Source organism: Mesocricetus auratus, unplaced genomic scaffold, assembly GCF_017639785.1.
Source record: "Mesocricetus auratus isolate SY011 unplaced genomic scaffold, BCM_Maur_2.0 Super-Scaffold_100007, whole genome shotgun sequence".
Lineage (NCBI taxonomy): Eukaryota > Metazoa > Chordata > Mammalia > Rodentia > Cricetidae > Mesocricetus > Mesocricetus auratus.
This window is the reverse complement of record NW_024429191.1, coordinates 34029301-34055337: the sequence shown is the minus strand read 5'-3', so window position 1 is coordinate 34055337 and position 26037 is coordinate 34029301. Positions and strand designations below refer to the sequence as shown.

Sequence of the window (26037 nt, the reverse complement as noted above, 5' to 3'; positions counted from 1 at the left end):
AGTTTCAGTAGGTCCCATTTATTAATTGTTGATCTCACTGTCTGTGCTACTGTGTTATGTTCAGGAAGCTGTCTCCTGTACCAATTCGTTCAAGGGTACCACCCACTTTCTCTTCTAAGAGGTTCAGTGTGGCTGGATTTATGTTGAGGTCTTTGATCCATTTGGACTTTTTGTTCATGGCGATAAACATGGATTGATCCGCATTCTTCTACATGCCAGTCTCCAATTATGCCAGCACCATTTGTTGAAGATGCTTTCTTTATTCCATTGTATATTTTTAGCTTCTTTGTCAAAGATCAGATGTTCGTACGTGTGTGGGTTAATGCCTGGGTTTTCAATTCGATTCCATTGGTCTACCTGTCTATTTTTGTGCCAATACCAAGCTGTTTTCAGGACTATAGCTCTGTAATAGAGCTTGAGGTCAGGGATGGTGATGCCTCCGGACGTTGCCTTGTTGAACAGGGTTGTTTTGGCTATCCTGGGTCTTTTGTTTTTCCATACAAAATTGATTATTGTTCTTTCAAGGTCTGTGAAGAATTGTGCTGGGATTTTAATGGGGATTGCATTGAATCTGTAGATTGCTTTTGGCAGGATTGCCATTTTTACTACATTGATCCTATCTATCCAAGAGCATGGGAGATCTTTCCATTTTCTGAGGGCTTCTTTAATTTCTTTCTTTAAAGATTCAAAGTTCTTATGATACAGGTCTTTCACTTGTTTGGTTAGCATTACCTCAAGGTATTTTATGTTGTTTGTGGCAATTGTAAAGGGTGATGTTTCTCTGATTTCTCTTTCATCTGTATATAGTAGGGCTACTGATTTTCTTGAGTTGATCTTGTAGCCTGCCACTTTGCTGAAGGTGTTAATCAGCTGTAAGAGTTCCCTGGCAGAGTTCTTTGGGTCATTGATGTAAGCTATCATATCGTCTGCAAACAGTGAAAGTTTGACTTCTTCCTTCCCAATTTGTATCCCCTTGATCCCCCTTTGTTGTCGTATGACAATAGCTAGAACTTCAAGTACCATGTTGAAAAGGTATGGAGAGAGTGGACAGCCTTGTTTTGTTCCTGATTTTAGAGGAATTGCGTTGAGGTTCTGTCCATTTAGTTTGATGTTGGCTGTTGGTTTACTGTATATAGCTTTTATTATGTTTAAGTATGTCCCTGTTATCCCAGATCTCTCCAAGACCTTTATCATGAAGGGGTGTTGGATTTTGTCAAAGGCTTTTTCAGCATCTAGTGAGATGATCATGTGATTTTTGTTTTTCAGCTTGTTTATATGGTGGATTACGTTGATGGATTTTCGTATGTTGAACCATCCCTGCATCCCTGGGATGAAACCTACTTGATCGTGGTGAATGATTGTTTTGATGTGTTCTTGGATCTGATTTGCCAGTATTTTATTGAGTATTTTTGCATCAATGTTCATGAGGGATATTGGTCTGAAGTTCTCTTTCTTAGTTGTATCTTTGTGTGGCTTGGGGATCAAGGTTATTGAAGCCTCATAGAAAGAGTTTGGCAAAGACCCTTCTGCTTCTATTGTGTGGAACACTTTGAGAAGAATTGGTATAAGCTGTTCTTTGAATTTCTGGTAGAATTCTGCACTGAGGCCATCTGGACCTGGACTTTTTTTGGTTGGGAGACTTTTGATGACAGTTTCTATTTCCATAGGGGTTATAGATCTATTTAAGTTGCTTATCTGTTCTTGATTTAGTTTTGGCAAATGATAGCTGTCCAGGAAGTCATCCATTTCCTTTAAATTTTCGAATTTTGTGGAGTACAGGCTTTCAAAGTATGACCTAATGATTCTCTGGATTTCCTCAGAGTCTGTTGTTATGTCCCCCTTTTCATTTCTGATTTTGTTAATTTGCGTGTTCCCTCTCTGCTGTTTGGTAAGTTTGGACAAAGGTTTGTCTATCTTGTTGATTTTCTCAAAGAACCACCTCTTCGTTGCATTGATTCTTTGTATTGTTTTCCTGGTTTCTACTTTATTGATTTCAGCCCTCAATTTGATTATTTCCTGGCGTCTACTCCTCCTGGGGGAGTTTGCTTCTTTGTGTTCTAGAGCTTTCAGCTGTGATGTTAATTCTCTGGTATAACTGTTCTCCTGTTTCTTCATGTGAGCACTTAGTGCTATGAACTTCCCCCGTAGCACTGCTTTCAAAGTGTCCCATAGGTTCGGGTATGTTGTGTCTTCATTCTCATTGAATTCGAGGAAGTCTTTAATTTCTTTTTTATTTCCTCTTTGACCCAGGGATGGTGCAGTTGAGCATTATTCAATTTCCATGAGTTTGTAGGTTTTCTGCAATTTGTGTTGTTGTTGAATTCTAATTTTAAAGCATCTTGGTCTGATAAGATGCATGGAGTTATTCCAATTTTTTTGTAGCTGCTGAGGTTTGATATGTTGCCAAGTATGTGGTCGATTTTTGAGAAGGTTCCATGTGGTGGTGAGAAGAAGGTATATTCTTTTTTATGTGGATGAAATGTTCTATAGATATCTGTTAATCCCAGTTGGGTCATTACTTCTATTAGACCCTTTGCTTCTTTGTTGAGTTTCTGTCTGGTATTCCTGTCTAGTGGTGAGAGTGGTGTGTTGAAATCTCCCACTATAACTGTGTGGGGCTTTAGATGAGATTTAAGTTCTAATAATGTTTCTTTAACGAATGTGGATGCCTTTGTATTTGGGGCATAGATGTTCAGGATAGACACTTCATCTTGGTGGGTTTCACCTGTGATGAGTATGTAATGACCTCCTTCATCTCTTTTGATTGATTTTATTTTAAAGTCTAGTTTGTTAGATATTAGGATTGCTACCCCTGCTTGTTTCTTGGGTCCATTTGATTGAAAATTTTTTTCCCAACCTTTAACTCTCAGGTAATGTCTGTCTTTGAGGGTGAGGTGTATTTCTTGTATGCAGCAGAAGGAAGGGTTCTGTCTTCGAATCCATTCTGCTAGTCTGTGTCTTTTTATGGGTGAGTTAAGGCCATTAATATTGAGGGATATTAATGACCATTGATTGCTCATCCTTCTTCGATTTGCGATGGTTGTTGGTGGTGGAATTATGTGTGGAATTTCACCCCTTTGTTCTTTTGGCTGTTGGTAGAGAGGGATTCTCTAATGCTTATGTTTTTCTGGTTGTAGTTAGCTTCCTTGGGTTGGAGTTTTCCTTCCAAAATTTTCTGTAGGGCTGGGCTAGTGGATACATATTGCTTGAATCTAGTTTTGTCATGGAATATCTTGTTTTCTCCGTCTATAGTGATTGAGAGCTTTGCTGGGTATAGTAGTCTGGGCTGGCATCCATGGTCTCTTAGTGTAGGTAGAATATCTATCCAGGATCTTCTGGCTTTCAGAGTTTCCATGGAGAAATCAGGTGTAATTCTGATAGGTCTGCCTTTATATGTTACTTGACCTTTTTCCTTAGCTGCTCTTAATATTCTTTCTTTATTCTGTATGTTTGGGGGTCTTGATTATTATGTGGCGAGGGAATTTTTTTTTTTTTGTGGTCCACTCTATTTGGTGTTCTGTAGGCTTCTTGTATCTTCATTGGTATGTCTTTCTTAAGGTTGGGAAAGTTTTCTTCTATGATTTTGTTGAATATGCCTTCTGCCCCTTTGAGGTGGATTTCTTCTCCTTCTTCTATACCTATTATTCTTAGGTTTGGTCTTTTCATGGTGTCCCATATTTCCTGGATGTTTTGTGTTAAGGATTTGTTGGATTTAAGGTTTTCTTTGGTTGATAAATCCATTTCTCCTAGTGTATCTTGAACACTTGAGATTCTCTCTTCCATCTCTTCTATTCTGTTGGTAATGCTTGTATTGGTAGTGCCTGACTGTTTGTCCAGCTTTTCTATTTTCTGCCTTTCTTCAGATTGTGTTTTTTTTTAATGTCTCTATTTCAGTTTTCAACCCTTGCAGTGTTTGCATTGCTTCTTGCAATTTTCTATTTATCTTTTCGTCCGTTTGTTGCCATTTATGAATTTTTTGGTTTGTTCTTTCTTCCATTTCTTGCATTTTTTGGTTTGCTTTTTGTTCCATTTCCTGCCTTTTTTGGTTTGTTTTTTCTTCCAATTCTTGCATTTTTTGGTTTGTTTTTTTCTTCCATTTCTTGCATTTTTTGGTTTGTTTTTTCTTCCATTTCTTTGAGGGATTTTCCTATATCCTCTTTTAGGGCCTCTATCATTTTCATGAAAGTGCTTTTAAGGTCGTTCTCTTCTTCGTTCGCATTAGAATGTTGGGGTCTTGCTGGTGTGGAGTCTCTAGAATCTGGCGGTGTCATATTTGTTTTTCTGTTGCTGACTGTGTTTTTGTATTGTCTCTTTCCCATCTCTTCTTCTAGTGGGTGCAGAAAGAGCCCCTTACTGGTCTGGGGACCAGAGTTCCCTTTTGGTGGGTGCTAGCAAGTCCAATAATCTGGTGGTTCTTCTATTCCTTGTCCAAATGCTGGTCCCATGGGTGGAGAAGAAGAGCAGGAATCTGGGGCGCTTAGCCTCCTACCTGGTCCCCTGGACCCTATGCTGGGTCCTGTTGTACCTGATCCGGAACAGCTACTCCCCTGGTCTCCCTGCCTCCTCTGGTTTCCTGGTCTCGTTGGTGGGAGAGAAGATCTGGAGTCTGGGGTGCTTGGCTCCTGTCGGGATTGGGAGCTCTGTGCAGTTCCCAGGCGATCTGCAGGCACTGGAGCACAGGCCGGGAAGCCGGCCTGTTTACCTGATGCTGCCGGTGGAACAGCTGCTTCCCTGGACTCCTCTTAATTTCTTGTTTGTTTTTGTTTTTGAGACAGGGTTTCTCTGTGTAGCCTTGGCTACCCTGGAACTCACTCTGTAAACCAGGCTGGCCTCAAACTCAGAGAGATCCTCCTGCCTCTGCCTCCTGAGTGTTGGGATTAAAGGTGTGCGCCACCACTGCCCAGCATGCCCAGCCCTTTCTAAATTTTTTTTGGTTGTTTTTGAAACGGTTTCTCTGTATTGTTTTGGAGGCTGTCCTGGAACTCGTTTGTAGACCAGGCTGGACTCGAACTCACAGAGATCCACCTGCCTCTGCCTCCTGAGTGCTGGGATTAAAGGCGTGCACCACCAATGCCTGACCCTTTCTCAATTTTTAAAAATGTTATTACAGTATATATTTATTTGGGGGAGGCATGTGTGTGCCATGACATACAAGTGGAGGTCAGAGAACAACTGTGGAGGTCAATTCTCCCTCTCTACTATGTGGATCCTGGGCATTGAACACAGATCCTTAAGCTTGGCAGCAAGTGTCTTTACCTACTGAGCCATCTTGCTAACCTCTTTATTTTTGAAATGGGGTCTCATGTATCCCAGACTAGCCTCCCAGATGATCTTGAGCTTTTTTGTTGTTGTTTGTTTGTTTGTTTGTTTGGCCAAACAAACATAGCCCTGACTGTCATGGAACTCAATATATAGACCAGGCTGCCTCCAGAGTGCTGGAAGTAAAAACTTTTGCCACCAGGCCCAGCACTGACTTGTGTCTTTAATCTTCCTGCTTCCACCTCCCTAATGCTTGAATTTCAGGTCAGCTTCCACACTTAGATCTGGGCTTTCGTGCTAGGCAAGTGCTCTGTCAACTCAGCTACACCTCCAACACAACGTTAAGCGTATCTTGATATGTTTTTGATTAGTGTGATTTTCTGTATTTCATATTCATAGGCATATTTTTAGTATTCTGAATACAGACTGTTGACTGCATGTGTGTACATGCTTATGGAAGCCAGAGGCTGATGGCAGATGCCTTCCTGTGTCCTTCTCTGTCTACCTCACTGAACTTAGCCCCTGATTTGGTAGTCTGTCATAGATGGATCTGTTATAGTGTATTGTAGGCATGCTACGTAAGTGTCTTTGTTAGCAGCAGGTACTAAAATGTTTGGAAATACTCATCTGTGGCCACATGTCATGTGTGAGTCATATGCAGAGTCTATTCATTCTGTTTTTCATGAGCTCAGCATCATGCTAATGTCATGGTCTCTTTTTCCTACTTTTACTGTCCTGGTTTCTGGGAGGGCAGATCTGTCCTTTGTTCTTATTTTATGTTTGGCTGGTCTTAGTGGAATTTTTGATACAAATTTCAAAGTTGGTCTGTCAGGGTTTCAAAAAGACTTACTGAGATTTCAGTTAGAATTGCATTGAGTTTATAATCATGAAACCGAATATGTGTCTTCATTTGCAGACTAATTCTGCAAAAGCTTATTTATTTAAAGTCAAGGTCTCAGGTAAATCAGGCTGGCCTTAAACTCTCTTATGACTTTGGGTCGTGTGTGTGTGTGTGTGTGTGTGTGTGTGTGTGTGTGTGTGTGTGTGTGTGTGTGTTCTCATGCACATGCATACTTGAGTGTATGCTTGTGTGTACCAGAGGTTGACTCTAATTGTCCTCCTCAATTTCTCCATTGTTCTCTTCTTTTTTTTCCTTTGACATAGGGTCTCACTGAATAAATATTAGGGTCCTGTATTGAATTTTAGTCTTGTGTTATCTGATTTCAATATGCACAATACTGACTTATTTGACTGCTAGGTTATGGATCTCAGGATGATGCACAAATTAGAAATTCCTTGAAATAAAATTCCCCAATTCAATTCTTCCACTCTTTTGTCCATAGCATATGCAGCATAAAGCCAGCGTCTTTTAACTGTTTTGCTGCTGTAAAGAGACAGTGTGACGACAAAGGCCACTTTTTATAAAGGAAAGCATTTAATTGGGGACTTGCTTATAGTTTTAGAGCCAGTCGTATGATGGTTCGTTTATTAACATCATGGCAGGGAGCATGGCAGCATGCTCACACTGGAGCAGTAGCTGAGAGCAACATCCTACTCTGCAGGCAGAGAGAGGGGCAGAGGGGAACAAGGGAACGAGGCCTAGCATGCACTTTTGAGATCTCAAAGGTGTGCCTCCCTGACAAGAGAGGTCAATGCAATATGGAATATAACATATTTATTTACCAGAGAAAGAACTTACACACAAGCTGGGGGGGTCTGAAGTGTGGCAGGCTTCCAAAAAGAGAAGAGGATTTCGTTTTCTCTTTCACTTCCTTTTATCCTAACCTGTGCTTATTTCCCTACTCCTGGCCTTATGGGCATGAAGAGTTTTGTGGGCTCACCCCTACATCTCCCTGCCTCCCCACACACTTTCTCCAACAAGGCCACACCTCCTAGTCCTTCTCCAGTAGTGCTACTCCCTGATGACTAGCATTCAAATATATGAGCCTATTGGGGCCATTCTTATTCAAATCACCTTAGTCAGTATGGCATTTTGAAAGGCACGTGTCTGTAAGGGAATCTATCTTGCAAAGCTGTGCTATACATCTTCTCATTGATAGATTCAGTTTCAAGTGTGGTTAAGTATTAATATAATCCAACTTTCTGCTTATTTTGTTTTTAATAACTTTGTAGAAATCAATGGTCTTAATACCTCATGAAAACCTGTATAGTAAACATCAGTAGGACTTAAAATCTTTAAAAATAATGAAAAATATAAACAGTAGTTTTTGTATTTTCTTCCTGTCTCATCAGAAAAATTTTAGTGCCCCCAAGGTAGCTGTATTCCATGCTGTAGACTTGAATGCACAGTTCAGAAATAGTTACCTTTGGGGAACTGTGGAACAAGTTGGGACTTCTGTACACCCTAGACTGTCCTGGAACCTGGAGTCTTCCTGCTTCAATCCCCAAACACCTGTATTTTTTTTCTATTTCATTTTGTTTATTAATTTCTTTTACAGTGGGGTCTGAGAAAAATCCCTGTCGGAAACTTCCTACGAGATGTCTGGGTCTCCTGAAAGGCGGGTCTCTGTGCGAGCTTGTGCGTGCGTGCGTGCATGTGTGTGTGTGTGTGTGTGTGTGTGTGAGAGAGAGAGAGAGAGGGAGAGGGAGAGGGAGAGGGGAGAGGGAGAGGGAGAGGGAGAGGGAGAGGGAGGGAGAGAGAGAGGGAGAGAGAGCAGTGTCAGCCTCCAGGGGGCGTGCAAGCACACAGAAGCCCTTAATGTAACTCTGGTAACTCTAGATCAGAAAAGTGCATCAAACCCCAAAGTAAGCACTCTGTCCCCATCTGTCACTGCGTGGAAGAGAGCTGAGGCAGCCATATTTAATCAGCACTTGAGGTCTCCCCCCTGGGTGATAGTCATGCTCTTCTGGAATATTTTATTCCAAGCCATTTCCCAGACAGCATTATTGATTATTACAGGTGTGTGCGGCTACACCTTGACCTTGGTTGTACTGTCTGTTGCCACAAATAATTAGCATGGAAAGAAAGTCAGAAAACCCTTTTTGATGAATGAGAAGAAAAACAACTGTTTTCAAATAAGTTGGCAAATAAGTGCTAGCTTTATTTTCCTGTCCCAGTTGCCTCGCGTCATACCACAGTCCTCTATCTGCAGGTCACGTGAAGAGCTCATGTTCACTGGCAGCTTTTATGAGTAAAACATTGCTCAAAAGATCTTATTGTTTGTAAGCCATCTGACCACATCTGGGAGATTGTTGTGTTTATTTAGAAAAAGAGTCTGTAATTACAAGTTCTGCTGTGCAGTGATGGCATGAAAGTCTATGTCTTTCTTGGTCATGAATTCTTAAATGGTCAAAGTAAAGTTGCTTCTCTAACACCAGTAGTATGGAATTTTTTTTTAAATTCCTGGATTTTATGAACCTGAAAAAAATGGAGGATCAAGCCCTCGAGGTAATTGTGGTCAGGTCACATGACTTTGATATACAAGTAAAAAAGTTCCATTTCATTCCTTTTAAATCAGTAATAGGGCCAGGCCAGGTGGTGGTGGCGCACGTCTTTACTTCCAGCACTCAGAGGCAGAGGCAAGCAGGTCTCTGTGACTTTGAGGCCAGTCTCGTCTACAAAGTGAACTCCAGGACAGCCAGGGCTACACAGAGAAACTGTGTCTTGAGAAAAAACAAGCAAACAAATCAGTAAAGGCTGGTAAAGTTTAGAATGAAATGCTTATTACACCCATTTCTGTAACTAAGGAGTGTTAGAGTTTAATTACCCAGAATTAATAATACATTGATTTGGTTAAGAGTACTGGCTGTTCTTCCACAGGACCTGAGTTCAGTTCCTATCACCCAAGTTGAGCGGCTCACAATGACCTACTGTAACTCAGTTCCAAGAGGTCTCACATCCTCTTCTGTCCTCTGGGTGCCTGTGTACACACATTTATAAATGCTTGCATACACAAACATACATCATTTTAGAAAACATTTTTACGAATCTTTCCATCTGTACTATTAACACATAGTCAGAGCATTCTCCTGCTCCCAGTGGTAAGGTGGGAGTAGGGAGAGGCCCCACAGTTCCAGGCCAGGCTGTTTTGTTCGGTTAGTAATTCATAAATAAAATGTGCACGGCAGATTATAGCTGAGGCCTAGCTCTCTTCACAGGAAAGAGGAGAGGTTTCATCATGCTCACCTTCTACAAGGAAAACCTGACAATTGGGGAAAAGATTTTTCTGTGCTATAAGACTCTACAGATGAGAGGGAGGCTGATAGCATCCAGGGCTGGCTGTACTGAAGAGCATGAGGCAGAAGGATTGCAAATTCCAGGCCAGCCAGGGCTACACAGAAGGACACCCTCCAACCACTAAACACACAGTATTTTTCAGACATAAAGTGAATTTTTTTTTAAGGAACAGCACACTTTTCAAGTGCATGGTATTAAAAATTCAGTACAAACACGGATGCAGTTGTCAGCAGCCAGGGGAATTCCAGAGCTGGGCCTCAGCAAAGCAAACAGGAAGCTTGAGAGGGAGCTCTCAGCCCCACCATGTGGACGTTGAGTAGAGGCACTGTGTTTCCTGTAACACTTAGCTCTTATATGAGCTGCCAGCCACCCAAATAATCCCTGCCATACTTAAAATGCTTTTCATTCTGCATAAGATCAGAGGTCAGAGGCACAGACGTGAATAGTTGTGCTACAGTAGAGGTGATTAGGCAAATGTCTCTTTCCATGGAATTTCTGCATCATAGTTGGAGCGTCAGTAATAAACACAGAGGTCTCACCACCTTGTAAGCCTTGCCTTCATGAGCTCTGTAGACTTTAAAAATGTGTTTATGGGACAGTGGGGGAAAATCAGTTGATTGAGATGTGATGTAGTAAGGAATTCAGATTTAGTTTGGCTTGTTGCAGAGTTCTGTGATTAAACAACTCTTGGTATATGCTGTAACAGTCACCACTCCCAAAATTACTGCCCTGTGTAAAGGAGAGCACATACTGTAGGAATCCTTTTACATGAACGACAGGAAACCCGACAGACACGTGATGACCGTAGATCAGGGACTTTTAAGAGGATGGCCTGTGCTCACTGTTGAGTGTGGGCTAGTGTGTTTGTCCCCCGCCCTCTCCTTTCTCATCTCCCCCACCATAAGGTCTTAGGACTCAGTGGACAGCCGTGTACCTTTGTGAAAAAAAGTATACTGGGGTCTTCCCACCTTTGCTTTTTTCTGTGAGAGTGGCCCTTTGGAATGTGTTTGCACATCCTCCCCTAGGACTTGAATGTGCTGGAGGGTAGTACTACAGTGGCTGTCCTTCCCCTGTCCCTTGAGTCACTTGGTGTGGGGATGTGGGCAATGTGCAATCCCTCCCAGGCACCAGAAGTTATTGGTAGACATGGAGAGGGTCTTCAGGGCCAGGATGGTAGAACCGAGGATGCCTGGAAGATGACTCCAGAATATGTATGTCAGGTCTCTGGCTGGCTGGCCACCCTCACAGCAGAGGCAGTTGCTCTTACACGTGTGGTTCCTGTGAAACCTTGGGAGATGGCTCCAGTCCTACAGGTCTACTGCACCAGGGGATACAGCTGCTGACCTCTTCTCATTGTGATGGTGTTTGCCAAGAACCTTGAAGGCTGTGCCACTACCCTCGTTGATATTACTAGGCCAGAAACTAATAATTTGTTTCATTGAAAATGCTGGGGAATTGACCATGATTTGGAGTACTATAGATGGGTGAACTGGAATGAACAGCTTGCGAAGGCAAATTTAACGGTTATTAGCAAAAAGAAAAGGGGAACAAACTACTGCCATATCCTCTTTGCTTTGGTTCTTAAGGTTCTTTTACACAATTATGCTTTATTGACCCAAACAGGAATAGTGGGGAGGGAAGTAAGATGAGTGTGGTGGGTGCAGATAGACAAACTGAATCTGGGTAAACCAAGCATGGGCAGACGGTCTGGTGCTTCTCTTGGTTTTCTGATACCTTTTAAGTCTAAATCTCAAGACTCTTTCTACAGGCTTAGAGGTTAAGTTTAGAGAAATAAAGCACAAATGACCTGGGTGTGGTGATATACACTTTTAATCCCAGGATTTGGGAGGCAGAGGAGGATGTCTTGAGTTTGAGGCTCTGTGTAATGTCTTCCCTGATCTACATAGGGAGTTCCAGGATAGCTAAGACTACATAGCGAGACCTGTGTCAAATAGTACAGAAAAAGACACAGGTGACAGTGTGGACCCACTGTGTTAGAAGCTAGCACTGCAAGTGCTCACAGAAGCTTAAACACATGTCAGTGACATCTAAGAGTGCGCTCTTGAAAAGCCATCATAAGGACCAGGGAGAAAGATGGCATAATGGGTCATGGTACTTGCCATACAGGCCCAGTGACCTAAGTTCAATCCCAAGGACCCATATAGAGTGGAAGCAGAGAACAGACTCCACAGTTGTTCTCTGATGTCCACAGGTGTGCCCTGGCACAGGCCTCCCCCAATAATAGTGATAATTATTATTTTTACTGTTGCTGCTACTGAAAAAAAAAAAAAGATCTCTGGTCTCGAACTGCAGCTGGTAAGTGGCCTCCACTGACTCAGACCGAAGAGTTTGTTTTATGTGTGTGGGAGTTTTTGTCTGCATGTGTAACTTGCACCTTGTGTGTGTACAGGTTCCTGAGGAGGCCAGAAGAGGGTGTTGGAACCCCTAAAACTGGAATTACAGACAGGTATGAGCTGTCATGTGGGTGCTGGGAATAGAACCCAGGTTCTCTGCAAGAGCAGCCAATGTTTTTATCTGCTGAGCCATCTCTCCAGACCCATTATCTGTGTTTGAATTCCCAGCACCCACATAAAAAGCCATGCATATCTGTAAGCCCAGGGAAAAGAATAGAGAAGATCCTTGAAGCTGATCAGCCAAATTAGCAGTCAGTGAGCTCCAAGTCCAGTAAGAGACCTTGTCTCAAAAACAGAGTTAGGTTGAACTTGGTGGTGCATGCCTTTAATCCTGACACTCAGGAAGCCAGCCTGGTCTACATAGTGAGTTTCAGGACAGCCTGGCTATGCTATGTAAAGAGATCCTGTCTCAACACACACACACACACACACACATACACACACACACACACACAGAGCCATCTAAGCGATAGAGTGAGAGAGAATTATTGGGTAGTGTGTATAAATTCTGTTTATATGGATATGGAATTGTAAAAAAAAAAGTCTAAAATAAGGCCTACCACAACCATGCTATGTAAACACCTCTAAGTTCAGTGGGTCATTAATGGACATGAAAGTAAGAGTGAGAAGGGCTTTATGGGGGGTAACGGGTTCAGTGGTGATAGAGAAGGCCTAAGATCAAAATATAGGGCATACATATAAAAAGTTCTCAAAGAATAAATTTTTAAAACATTTTTTAAAAACTTTAAAAAACTTTGAGGAAGACAGTGTCAGCCTCTAGCCTTCATCACCGGCTGAGGGAACACAGTGAGCAAGTGAGCATGCAACAGCAAGAAGGTTCAGAATCACTGTTATCACACTGTTACAAGAAGGTTCAGAATCACTGTTGTCCACTGTTACAAGAAGGTTCAGAATCACTGTTGTCCACTGTTACAAGAAGGTTCAGAATCACTGTTGTCCACTGTTACAAGAAGGTTCAGAATCACTGTTGTCCACTGTTACAAGAAGGTTCAGAATCACTGTTATCACACTGTTACAAGAAGGTTCAGAATCACTGTTGTCCACTGTTACAAGAAGGTTCAGAATCACTGTTGTCACACTGTTACAAGAAGGTTCAGAATCACTGTTGTCCACTGTTATAACTCAGAGAATGCTTGAGCCATCACTGAGCTCAGGGGAATCAGAGTCTCCAGAGAAAAGTATTCATCTACTTTTAGGCTTCTTCTGCAACAATGAAAGTCAAGACCATGAGCCAGTTTCTGCCATGTACATGTCCTCTTCCCTTGTGTGTGCTACAGAAAATCACATTCTGACAGACAAGCTGCCATGCCAGACTCTAGGACTCACTCATGTGGCAGCAACATTGCAGTTGTGTGGTTTTGCAATGTCGTGTCCTGAGGTTCAGTTCCTGCAGTCTGGTTTGCTGCAGATTTTGGAGTGGTGAGCAGGCTGCTGTGAGGACAGTGACCCAGTTACACTGGTATTTGCTCTTAGTGTCATATCTGGGAGGGGCAGTCCTGACACAGGGTGTCTAGCCGAGAGTGGTGATACCAGTAATCTCAGCACTCAGGAGACTGAGGCAGGAGCAGTGAGTTCTAGACAAGCCTTGACTGTATAGGCGAGATTCTATCACAAAACTAAAATGTGGTTGTCAAAAACTAGGAAGCAGGTCAGGCATTGGTGGTGCACACCTTTAATACCAGCACTCGGGAGGCAGAGGCAAGTGGATCTCTGTGAGTTCGAGGCCAGCCTGGTCTACAGAGTGAGTGCAAGGACAGGCTCCAAAGCTACAGAGAAACCCTGTCTTGAAAAACAAAAACCTAGGAAGCAAGCCCTACCCTTGTTGAATTTGGATAGGACGTTAGTCACAATGCAGTGAACAGACCACTACTAACTCTTGCCCCTCCCCCGCGGGCCTGCTGAATGACAGATTCATTCCATTGTGTGGAGGGTGGTTGGATACAATCCAAGTAGTGACATCAGAATATGATCAACTTGCTAACAAGAGCTAGACAGTTCTGTTAAAATCAAGAGCACTGTGGTCAAATCACACATAGTCTTACCTAATGATGAGGGTAATTTTACATTTGTCTTATAAGTTATTTTTGATATAAACATACACATTATATAGTGTTCCATGTTTATATGTGTAATGTTTCAGTCAGATAAAATATTTCCTCAGACATCTATTTTTCAACTAGCCATGGCAGTGAATTCCTCTAATTTCAAAATCTGGGAGAGAGAGGCAGGATGATTGGGAGTTGAAGGCCCACCTGGACCACACGAGACCCTGCCTTTAAAAAAAAAAAAGTATTATTATTTTTTTTGCTGTTGTTTATTGGAAAGTTAGTACCTTTTTTTAAATATATTTTTTCAATTTTTAAATTTAAATTAGAAACAAGGTTGCTTCACATGTCAATTCCAGGTCCCTCTCCCATTCCCTCCCCTCCTCCTGTGCCCTCCTCCCACCAACCCCTCCAAGATCCCCTCTTTTCCCCAGGGAGGGTGAGGCCCTCCATGGGGGTGTCCATAGTCTGTCATTTCACCCAGGGCAGGGCCTAGACCCTCCCCCAAGAGTCCAGGGTGAGAATGCAGCTCTCATTATTGGATGGTGTAGAGAGAAGACTTTTTCTTGTCTGCCGCTTTGGTTTTTCCCCACCAGTCACCTAGGCTCTGCTGTGTTGTAGTCCCCAAATAACACACAAGATGCTGTATTAATTATGAAGCTGTTGGCCTTGCTTGTTTCTTACTGGCTAGCTCTGACTTAAGTATGTAATCCCATCTAAGTATTTCTCTTACCGGATGGACATCTTACTTCTCTGGCGGGCTACATGATGACTCCTGTGTTTCTCCTACCCAGAGTCCTCCTCGATTCCTAGTCCCACCTATCTTGCTTCCCTATTGGCCAACAGTGCTTTATTGACATATACACAGGATTTCCCCATCAGGATGGGAGCCCAAAGTCCATTTGTATACCTGGGATAAATACTGATCTACTACTGAAGGCTCAATAGATTACCTAGGCCTCCTCACTGATACCCACATTCAGGCATCTGTCTGGGATTCAAGAGCTACTACCCCTTGTCAGGTCAGCTGTTTCTGGGGATTAAACCAGCCCAGTCTTAACCCCTTTGGTCATCAGTCCTCCCTCTCTGTCACTGGATTTCTTGAGTTCAAAAAAGTATTATTTTTTTAAGTTTTGTTTTGAAAAAGTATTACAGTGTTGCCAAAGCTGGCCTCAAACCCAAGGTCCTTGCAAGCCTCCTCAGTGCTGGGGTTGCAGGTATGTGTCACCAGGTAGCTTAGCTTATTACTTAGTGCTTTGTGCTAAAAATGTCCAGATGTTTCTTCCAGATGAAGCTGTAGTTGTATGGTTGCATATACCACAGCATCGTGGGAGTTAGTTCCCTTTCCACTGTGTGGACTCCGTGCACAGGCTTTAGGATGTGTATGGCAAGTGTTTTTACTGGTTAAGCCATCTTGACTACTCATTCTCTAGATTTTTAATGTTTCATTGTTTCAGAGAGAGAAATTAAAAGTATGAGAATTGGATTTTCAGACTATTGTGGAAGAATAAGACCATTTTTCTCAACACATTATTTCTCATATTTTAGAAAAGGCGACGACGGATTGACCGGAGTATGATTGGAGAGCCAACCAACTTTGTGCACACGGCTCATGTAGGATCCGGAGACCTGTTTAGTGGGATGAACTCAGTAAGTGTGTTCTTGACAGACTCAAACCTTTAAAATGATTTGTTTATACTTGTTATGTCTGTCCCTTCTAATAATGTCATATCAAGTGAGTTCTGAACAAGATTATGCCAGTCACAGGTAGGGGGGCAACAAAGCAAAACACTATCTGCACAGACCTTCCCTGTTGTCCCTCCCTAGCAGTACCATCTAGCAGTTATTTTACAGTATTAACACTGTGTTAAATATGCTCTAGAGGGGCTGGAGAGATGGCTCAGAGGTTAAGAGCTTGGACTGCTCTTCCAGAGGTCCTGAGTTCGTTTCCCAGCAACCACATGGTGGCTCACAACCATCCATGGTGAGATCCGGTGTCCTCTTCTGGCGTGCAGATATACATGGAGGCAGGATGTTGTATTCACAATAGATAAATAAATCTTCTTTTAAAAAAAATGCTCTAGATACAATACAGGTGACTTAATGTTTATTGGAAATGTGATTGGTTATATGCAAGTCAGATCTCTTCATGCAGGAACAGACACTCAGTGTGAACATAAATCTTGGATTTGGATTTCATATGGGTTAGTTAACAATCGATTCATTCTTATGTCCCCACCATGGGACTTGCAGGTGAGCTTTGAAATCAGAATTTAAGCGAGGCACAGTGTTTAATCCCACTGCTCAGAGGACCTCTGAGTTCGAGGCCAGCCTGTCTACATAGTGAATTCAAGGACAGCCAGGGCTGCATAGACACCCTGTCTATGCCAAAAAAATAAAAATTAATATTTACCCTCTTGTAGTGAACTACTTTTCACATACTCTTCTTAAGATTTAGTTATTATGGATGTTTGTGTGCGCGTGTCACACGCGTGCAGAGGCCAGGAGGCGGCAGTGTGATTCCCTCACATTGGAGGTTGTGAGCCACCTGATGTGGTTGGGTGCTAGGAACAGAACAGAACTTGGGACCTCTGCGAGAACTATGTCACTCTTTTTTTTTTTTTTTTTTTTTTTTTTTTGGTTTTTACGAGACAGGGTTTCTCTGTATTGTTTTGGAGGCTGTCGGTCCAGCCTGGCCTTGAACTCACAGAGATCCGCCTGCCTCTGCCTCCTGAGTGCTGGGATTAAAGGTGTGCGCCACCACCGCCTGGCGAGCTATGTCACTCTTAACCACTGAGCTGTCGTCTCTCTAGCCCCACATTCATGTCTGTTGATTCTGCTTCTTAAGTTGTCAGCATTTCTGTGAAGGAAGATGTTACAATCCTGGTGATGTTGGCTACTGTGGTTAAGCTCTTTCCTGCTGAGCAGATAGTGGGATTTGCACACATCCCTTTAGGCAGAGTAGCAGACATTTGCCACATTGAGCAATTAGTTATAAAGTACCTGAAATGAGGACGGAGACTCTGCTGTCTTTTACATAGAGATTTACTATGTGCCAGAGTAGACCGTAGGCTCATTGGTTCTCCTGGACTCCTCTGTAGTGTTCATCTAAGGACACCAAGGGAGGGCACTTCCAGAGCCACTCTCCTTGTGCTCCTTAGGAAACATGATGCCTAGAGTGACCCCAGGTGTCACTTCACTGACACTGTTGTAGAAGCAGAATTAGACTGCTGCTGTCTTAGGATTTCTGTTGCTATGAAGAGACACCATGACTACAGCAACTCATATAAAGAAAAAATTTAATTGTGCTGGCTTACAGTTCTGAGGGTTAGTCCATTATCATCATGGCAGGAAGCATGGTGGCATGCAGACAGACATGGTGATGGAGAGGGAGCTGAGAGTTCTGCATCTGGATCCGCAGGCAGCAACAGAAGAGAAACTGAGAAACACTGGCCAGGTGTCAGCAGCTGAGACCTCAGAGCCCACCCCCAGTGACTTTCTAATAGTGCCACTCCCTAGGAGCCTGTGGGGACCATTTTCTTTCAGTCTACTTCAGTTTTGTTCAAACTCCCCAGCCAGGATCAACAGAGCTGGGTTAGACTGGGTAATGAGTGTCTGGGGCACGCAAGCCCACTTGTCCCCTCAGTGACTAGAAAACAAGGGAGCCATTTGTCACTCCCATTTTCAGTCTGTGGAAGGACTTGTTTCACTGGCTGTGTTGTTGAGTGTCACAATGTCTAGAGAGAAACAGCTGTCCTGTTTGCTAGATGGCAGGGCGAAAACAGCAGGGGTCTTTGAGCCCTCTCTAGTTAGTGTGCTTATTGTAATCTGGTTATAGAACAGGTGTTGCACATTTATCATATTATTATCTTTTGTCAATAAATATCTTCACTTCTGGATCTGCATGCAGCAGAAGAAGAGAAACTGAGAAACACTGGCCAGGTGTGGCAGTTTGAGACAGGTTCTAAAGATGGAGGCCAAGCTGGTCTTGAACTTGGGCTCCTGTATCAGGCTGGTGGATACTGGCACATTACTTAGCTACCTCTTAAGATTAAATCTAGCTTGTGGTGTTTGGTAGTGCTTGTGACTTTTGTTTGTGCAGAGTTGAGAATTTTCTTTAAATCTGTGCTTAGCATCTTACTGTTAGTAAGTGCACTTTGTGAGGTCTACTGCTTGCCCTGGCTGGGGTGGAACCTTTTGGGTTGACAACATCAGGTGGCAGCAGGTTCTGCCCTCTGAGCCACTGGAGTCTTCTCTGGGACTGGCATACTTTCTGTAGGGACAATATGTCTTTTTGGTAGTGATTTCATTGAATGATCCTGCTGCTCCCCTGTAGAATGCTGAGTTCTTGTTGACAGTTCCACTTAAGTAAACCTGCCTGTGAGAGAAATTGTGTTTTTCTGTCTCAGAATAGCGGCAATGAGACAAAACCATGAATAGAAATGCTATTTATCCAGAGAGACATTCCCACCCCATCTGTGTTCTGACACTGGAGCAGCTGTAATTAGGAACAGGCCCCTGTGTGAGGTGCCTGCCTGGCCTGCACTACAGCATTGATGGCCCCACTGAATACTAAGCTCTTTCCAAGGCTGCTTTGCTGGTGCGTGCTTGCGTGTGTGCGTGTACACATACATTATTTTATGTGCATTGGTGTTTTGCCATGGATGCCTGATCCCCTGGAACTGGAGATACAGACAGGTGTGAGCCACCATGTTGGTGCTTGGAATTGAACCCAGGTCCTCAGAAAGAGCAGCCAGTGCTCTTAACCACTGAGCCATCTCTCCAGCTCTGACTTACTTTTGATGTGTTGGTGCTGTGTTTACCGGTGTGAACTGCCACATCTGCAAGCTTACTTTTTAATTTCAGCTTCTTGCCAGGAGCTCTGTGATCCTTTAGTAGTAGTTTTAAAACACTGTCCACATGCAGTCATATGACTGCTGTCAGCACTGATGGGTCACTTATTAGAAAACCCTGACCCTTCAGTTTGACACTGCAGAACCATTTGTTTTGCTTGAGGAAACACACCTTTTTCTTCTTAGACTTGTGTGGCTTTATGAGTTCGCAAGTGTTGAGCAGGTTGACCTGGAGCACACAGAGACTGTTGCGTGTTGACTGTAGACTGTTACTGGGGCTGAGTCACAAAGGGGTGTGGATGGGGGTCATGCCCGATAACTTAAAGACAGGCTCTGTATCCTTCCCTAAAGCAACCATCAGCTGTGAATATGGGTGTTGAGTGGTAGTGTGTGCAACCCCGCTGGGGTGAGATACTCCATGGAAGTCAGTGTCCCAGAGTAATGGGAGTGGCCCCGGAAGGTGTCTCCTTACTTTCTCCAGAAATCACTTACGCAAGCCTCATCACTTTCTTTAAACATAAAATATTGACTTAGGATCACCAGTGAAAAGGGCCCCATGCTTCCTTTATGTCCCAGTAAGTGCTCAGTAGCGCTCAGTAAATAGATTTATGAACAAGTCTCAGCTCTGGGAGGTGACCCTTCAAGGGGCCCCACCAGTATGTGACTGAGTCATCACTGGGCATCACCTCCAAGCTCCCTAGTCCAACTCACTCTCTACTTCCAGAGTGTTTCTCAGTTACAGGAGCGCTGTTGAAACCCTGACAACAAACTGAAAGGTGGTGTGTGCATTTGCTGCAACACCGTGAGGCCATTGGAGCGTGACTCTGCTCTTCTTGCCGTGCAGGGGCTGACGATTAGAAAGTGAACTTGGCCTACAGTATGTCTTTGGAACCTGGGTGTCTTCCATTCATCAGTCTATCAGGACTGTGCATCAGTCAGAATGAGGTGGCACGTTTGGAAACGGAGGCAGTATGACCACAAATTCAAGGCCAGCTTAGGCTACATGAGGCCTTCCTTGAGGGAAAAGAACAGAAACGGGGGAAAAAAAGAAGTCAAACAAATTTTCAGTAGTGGCCTCACGGTTTGCATTACACCCGGGAAAAGTTAAGGTGTTAGGAATGAGTATGTGGACTGGAGAGATGACTCAGTGGTTAAGACTGTTCTTCCAGAAGTTTTTTCAGAGTTCAATTCCTAGCAACCACAGGGTGGCTCACAATCATCTGTAGTGAGATCTGGTGCCCTCTTCTGGCCTGCAGGCACACTACTGTATACACAATAAATAAATCAGCAGTCCCTCCCCCCCCCCCCCCCCAGAGCTGAGGACCGAACCCAGGGCCTTGCACTGAGCTAAATCCCCAATCCCAAATCAGCAGTCTTTTAAGAACAGTGAGTTTGTGCTTTCCCTGTACACATGGCCTAAAGTTGGCAGGGAAATCGCTGTGCTGCACCACCTGACCCTGCTGAGACTCTTTCCGCCCTGTCTTGTTTTAGGTCAGCTCCATTCAGAACCAAATGCAGTCCAAAGGAGGCTATGGAGGCGGCATGGCCGCCAGCGTGCAGATGCAGCTCGTGGACACGAAAGCAGGATAGCCCTGGTCCCATCACCTGTGAGTACCTCAGAGCTGGGGTGAGCCTTAGTTATGTCTTGAGGTTTAAACAACTGCTCACTTAGTCAGATGATCTTTCTTTGTGGCCTGGACGCATGCTTTATTTTAGGTTTAAATGTCAGGCTGTCTCCTCATTGGAAGGCCTTGAAGGGCAGGCAGCATCTGGGTAGGGAGGAGGTGTCAACCTACAGTTCTGTGGCAAGGTGCTGGTGTCCTCTTACATGGAAGGACTAATACTGTGCCTGGCAGCCTCGTGAGCAGTGAGGTATTTTATATGTAAGTCAATGTAAGCTTTTCAGATGAAAAAGGATTTACCTAAGAGGGTCAGAATAATTTCCATTTTTGGCTAGTTGGCACATGCCTTTAATACTAGCACTTAGGAGGCAGTCCCACTTAGGTGGGACTGAGTTTGAGGCCAGGCTGGTCTACAATGGTTAGTTCTAGGACAGCCAGGGCTATGTAGAGAGACTCTGTATAAAACAAAACAAAAACCCTAAAAAGTAATAATTTGAATTTTTTTCTTTTGGTTTTGTAGGTCAGAATTTCTGTATTTTCTCTGTCCACAGTTCTATAATATTTTTGTCTTGTGATTGGATTTCTTTTATTTTAATTATAAAAAGAAGTGTGGCGGCAACCTGTTCACCCCTGTGATCTCCAGCAAGACGTTCCTGCTCCGAGGAAGGCAGCGTCAGTCCAACCTGCCTTGTCGTCAGCGGCATGCATGCCTGGGACTCTGACAGAGTTCTTTGGAAGTAGCTGAATTTCCAATGTCTAATCCACATAGATCGGATCGTAGCATGGTCTTCTTGTGACTGCTAGCACTGTTTTGTCATTTTGCATTTTAACCCTTTCATCGCGCCTCCAGCCACTCTGCCTTATGATTTTACAGGAGACTGTGGTTCCTGCCACCGATTATGTCTCTTCTGAAGGTGTGAGACCCACAAGCACAACAGTCCTTTTCATCTGTTGGAAACTTGAGCGCATGTCTGCACGCTCCATGGTGCTGCCCAGAGGCCCCCACAGGAGGCCAGACACTGGCCTGAGGATGCTGCTCTCCTGGAGGACGCTCTTTGCAGATAATCAGAGTTGGGGCTTGGTTTGATCAGAGCAGTGACAGAAAGCCTGCATTCCAGAGGCAGTCTTGTGGCTGTAAATGTTCAGTGTATTTATTTTGCAAGTAAGGACCTGTGATTGTGAGCAGATGGTCATGTATCTGAGTGTGTGGTGAAGCCCATCCAGTTCCTCAGCGTCGTCGTCCTGTTAGCTCTTCACTCTTTGTGCGCTGTCTTTCTGTTTTGTTTAAATTCTGGCCTCAGCACCAGATTTGACTTGCAGAGCCCTTGGCCTTCCAGTGTTCCACTTACTAGGAGGCCGTGGCAGCTTCCAACAGCAACCCGACAGGGAGCGGCCCTCGCGGTGACTTTCTGTGGTTAGCAAGAGGCCTTTGCTCAGGTCCTGCTCTGTTCCTCTTCCCCTCTGAGTGTAGGTGGCTGGGTCCTGTAGTCCAGCTTCTCCAACTGCCTTTGAGGCTTAGCATTCGTCTGGAAGGTGAGCTTAACTGAAGTTAGTGCTGAAGGCAGTGTGGCCCTCGTCTAGAGAAACTGTGATCATTCTGTCTTCTGCCTTCGTCTGTCTCTGTCCAACACTGCTGCTGTCCTGAGAATGCTGACTGCAGAGCCAGTAGGCCAGCGCTGGCAAAGCTGAAAGATTTTCCTACATTTCCTCTGGACTTAATTTACCAGTAGGGTGGAACACTGGATGACCTGGTTCTTTGATTTTGCAATTTTACCGTTCATAGGTGTCAATCCTGAGCACATGTCAAGAAACATTTAATTCACTGTCTTTAATTCACCATGTGGACGTTGCACTCTTGAGTTTGCCATTCTGCTTAGCCAGGGTGAGGTTCCTGCCAAGGCCTAGCTGTGTGCAAACTCTTTCTGTATGACAGACAGGGATTTCTTGGCATCTTCAGCACTGATGGATGGGACAGCACAGGGAGCCATTGTCCCCTCCCCCATCACTCTGCTGCTCCAAGGCCAGTCATGAATAAGCCAAAGGCTCCTGGAGCCTGTGATGGTCCTGCAGCTGCCTCAGTCGGACCTCTTCTCAGCACAGTGAGACACTGTACACAGTGCACCTGCCTAGTGCCCTCGAAGGTTCCAGTAAAGTCAAGAAAATGTACACAGTAACTAACCTTGTACATGATGGGTTTTTTTGGGAGGCTTAAGGATGCTGGCAAGGATGCAGGGAGGCAAACTTCCCACCTCCCTACATGGGATTGTAAACCTTGGGAACTCATTTGTTCCCTCATAGTAACACATCTCATTTTTAAATTGGAGCTAATAGGATTTTGTACCCAGAATTTATTATATTGTTAATACTTCTCTGAAATACATGGTAACAACTAGTAAGTGAGAGACACAGCAGACTGCACCATGCGGATTCTGGTAGCAACAACATGCTGGGCGCAACTTCTCCAGTGGGCCTGGGAGGTTTGTCCATTAGCTTCCCTGTGGTTAAGTAGAGCTGTTGGTGTAGAGCGGCTTGCCTTGATCTGCTCGGCACCGCAAGAGAAGATGGACGTATTTTTATAATATAAGCATACTTTTTTTGTACATTGTGTTCATTCTTGAATAAAGTGAGCTCACTGTTGGCTTGTAGATATTAAAAAGAAAGTATTGATTTTGATTCAATAAATGTTTTCTTTTAGTCCTGGCTTGGATTTTTTTCCTTTTAGTGAAATTTTATTCACCAGAACTTATATAGAGAGAACCTTCTGGCATCACTGCCTCTTCAGTGACAGCCCAGGGATGCAGACAACTGAAAGGGCTTTTGTCTTGTTGAATAGTAATAAATGTAAGCTGCTTGGCGCGGTGTGAGAGGATTGTGTGTTCATGCCTCATGTCAACCTGCAGAACTGTTCAAAGTTTGTCATTGTAATCCTTCCTTCCTCCCCACCCCCCCAGTCTTTTTAAGACAGGTCTCACTATGCAGTCTTTGCTGGCCTTGAACTTACTGTGTAGACCAGGTTGCTTCAAACTCCTAGGCCAACTAATTCTCCTGCCTCAGCCTCTGAGTGATAACAGGTTGCTTATTGTCAGCCATAACATGTCAGAACAACTGTTGCCTGGGTCATGGAGCTCCGCTTTTGCCAGGCTTGACAGCGGCACCTTTGCTACCTTGGCCTGGACACAGCTCCAGCAAGTGTCTGCTCAGTACACCCTGTTGGAATGGAATTACATTTGGCTGATGATTCCCTGTGGGGCACTTGACTTCATGGCTTCCGGAAGGGTGGCAATGAATCCGGTGGGTAGGAACTAGCAAGTGATAGGGAGGACAGGCCCACGGTGTCATTTTAACTTCTGATGTAGAAGAACAAATATCAGAACAACTTACCGTTCCACTCACGAGAGTCCTTAGGAGCCAAGCGTGGGTGGGTCAGTTGGGTTTAGAGCTGCCACTCAGAATCCTATAAATAGAAAAGTCAGAAGATTTTTAAGAAATATTTGTCAACAAGTTTCCAAAGACACTGGAAGAAAGCTGACATCAAATGAAGGTCTTTTCAGTGGCAAGATGATTCAGTGGGTAAAACTGATGTCCTGAGTGTGAGCCCAGGGATCCAGATAGTAGATATGAGAGAATTCCTGCAAGTTGTCCTCTGATCTCCACATACACACCATTTTTTGCCCACCCTTCCCCCATAAAGTCTGATTTTAAAAAGTGGAACCAGAACAAAATGCAATTCCAACCCTTAACCATGTGCCTGAAAGTGATGGGTAAGAACGGTTCTCAGGGCTGGAGAGATGCTCAGTGGTAAAGAGCACTGCTCTTGTGGAAGAACTGGGTTTAGCTGCAGTTATGGGGGATGCCATGCCACCTCCTGGTCTCCTTGGCACCTACACTCGTGCACGTAGTTACATACAAAAGAAAACAAGATTGCCTAATGAAATATTTATCAACAAAATTAGATAAATGTTGGAGAGGGATATGATAAGGCTGGGGCGGGTGCACACCTTTAATCCCAGTACCCAGGAGGCAGAAGCAGGAGGATCTCTGAGTTCATGATCATCCTGCTCTACATAGTGAGACCCTATATCAGAGGATCAAGAGAGAGGGAGCATTAAGAGAAATAAAGCGTATGAATAGGAAATAGTTATCTCTATTTGCAAATGATCAGATCTTAAAGGACATCAAGATTATATTTGAAAACATATCTGTAACAGCATACAAAGACCTTATATATATATATCAAGAAAAATAATCAGTTGAAGAGTCCTATTCACAATAGATTAAAAAACTGCGGGTGGGTGGACAGTGGTGGCACACTCCTCTATTCCCAGTACTTGAGAGGCAGAGACAAGGCCTGTGAGTTTGAGGCCAGCCTGGTCTACAGAGGGAGCTCCAGGACAGGCCCCAAAGCTACACAGAGAAACCCTGTCTCAAAAAACCAACAAACAAAACAACTGGGGGTGGGGGCACCCAAAGAGGTAAAAGATCTCTACAGCAAAAACCTTAAAAGGCAAGAAAGGGATTTGCTATAGAATATTTCAAGGCATATTACATTTGTTTATGCTGTGGAACATCTGTTTTAACGATGCAAGGATGTGTTGCATCCTTTTATGTTGCATTTGTTTAACTCTGAAGCTGTGTTACTTTGCCTGTCTAAAACTCCTGATTGGTCTAATAAAGAACTGAATGGCCTATAGCAAAGCAGGAAAAAGGATAGGCAACGAGAATAAATTAAAAAAAAAAGAAAGAAAGAGATCAAAGAGCAAGAAGAGGGACCAGCTACCCAGCCAGATATGGAATCAGAAGGTGAAAGCCCAGAAGCAAAAGGCAGATGGGATAATTTACATCAAGCTGGCTAGAAATACGCCAAGCTAAGGCTTGGTATTTATAAGAATAAGTCTCGGCATTTATTTGGGAGCTGGGTGGTGGCCCCCAAAGAATAGAAGTCAACCAATGACTGGAGCAGCTCATGGGGTCCATGCCGCCCGGCCTCTGCAGGTATCTTACATACGCACATAAACTAATTAAAAATAAATCTTAAAAAAATTTAAACCCAAGCCAGACATAGCAACACACAGGAGAACTGACAATTTAAGGCTGCTCTAAAACAAAACCCCAAGCTGATTCTTCCTCATAATTTAAACCTAACCAGCATATAACCCAACAGTCTTACTTGGTTTGCAGCCAAAATATCTGGAGTGTGGTCTAGAAGGGAGGTGGGCACCCTGTGTGTGTGGTGTTATTCCTGATGATGGACATAGATGTGACCCACGTGCTCCACAGTAGCAGAGTGGGTAAATTAAACAGCATGAACATACAATGAGAAATTAGTGTTAAGAAAGGAGGAGGCCGACTGTTCTATTGCTGTGAAGAGACACCATGACCAAGGCAGCTCCTATAAAGCATTTAATTGGGGGTTTACAGTTTCACAGGCTTATTAACCCATTACCCTCATGGCAGGGAGCCGTGGTGGCATACATGACAGGCGTGTACCTGGAGCAGTAGCTGAGAGCTTTATGTCCTGATGTGCAGGCAGCAAGCAGAGAGGGAGGGAAGACTGGGCTTGGCATAAGTTTTTGAAACCTCAAAGTCCCACACCCCCACATCTGTCCCCAGCCCCACACACATACT

General features: G+C 43.8%; 1 protein-coding gene across 3 annotated transcripts in view; it reads left to right on the top strand.

Annotated features, from left to right (window-relative positions):
* Positions 1-23106, top strand: part of Cdc42se2 (CDC42 small effector 2) — a 76272-nt gene extending 53166 nt beyond the window's left edge. For all 3 annotated transcript variants that reach the window (XM_040748666.1, XM_040748668.1, XM_040748667.1), the window contains 3 exons: positions 15486-15587; positions 20282-20397; positions 20933-23106. In XM_040748666.1, coding sequence (XP_040604600.1) covers positions 15486-15587; positions 20282-20380 — 201 coding nt within the window. In that variant the 3' untranslated portion in view covers positions 20381-20397; positions 20933-23106. The remainder of the gene's footprint in view (positions 1-15485; positions 15588-20281; positions 20398-20932) is intronic.
* The last annotated feature ends 2931 nt before the right edge of the window (positions 23107-26037 follow it).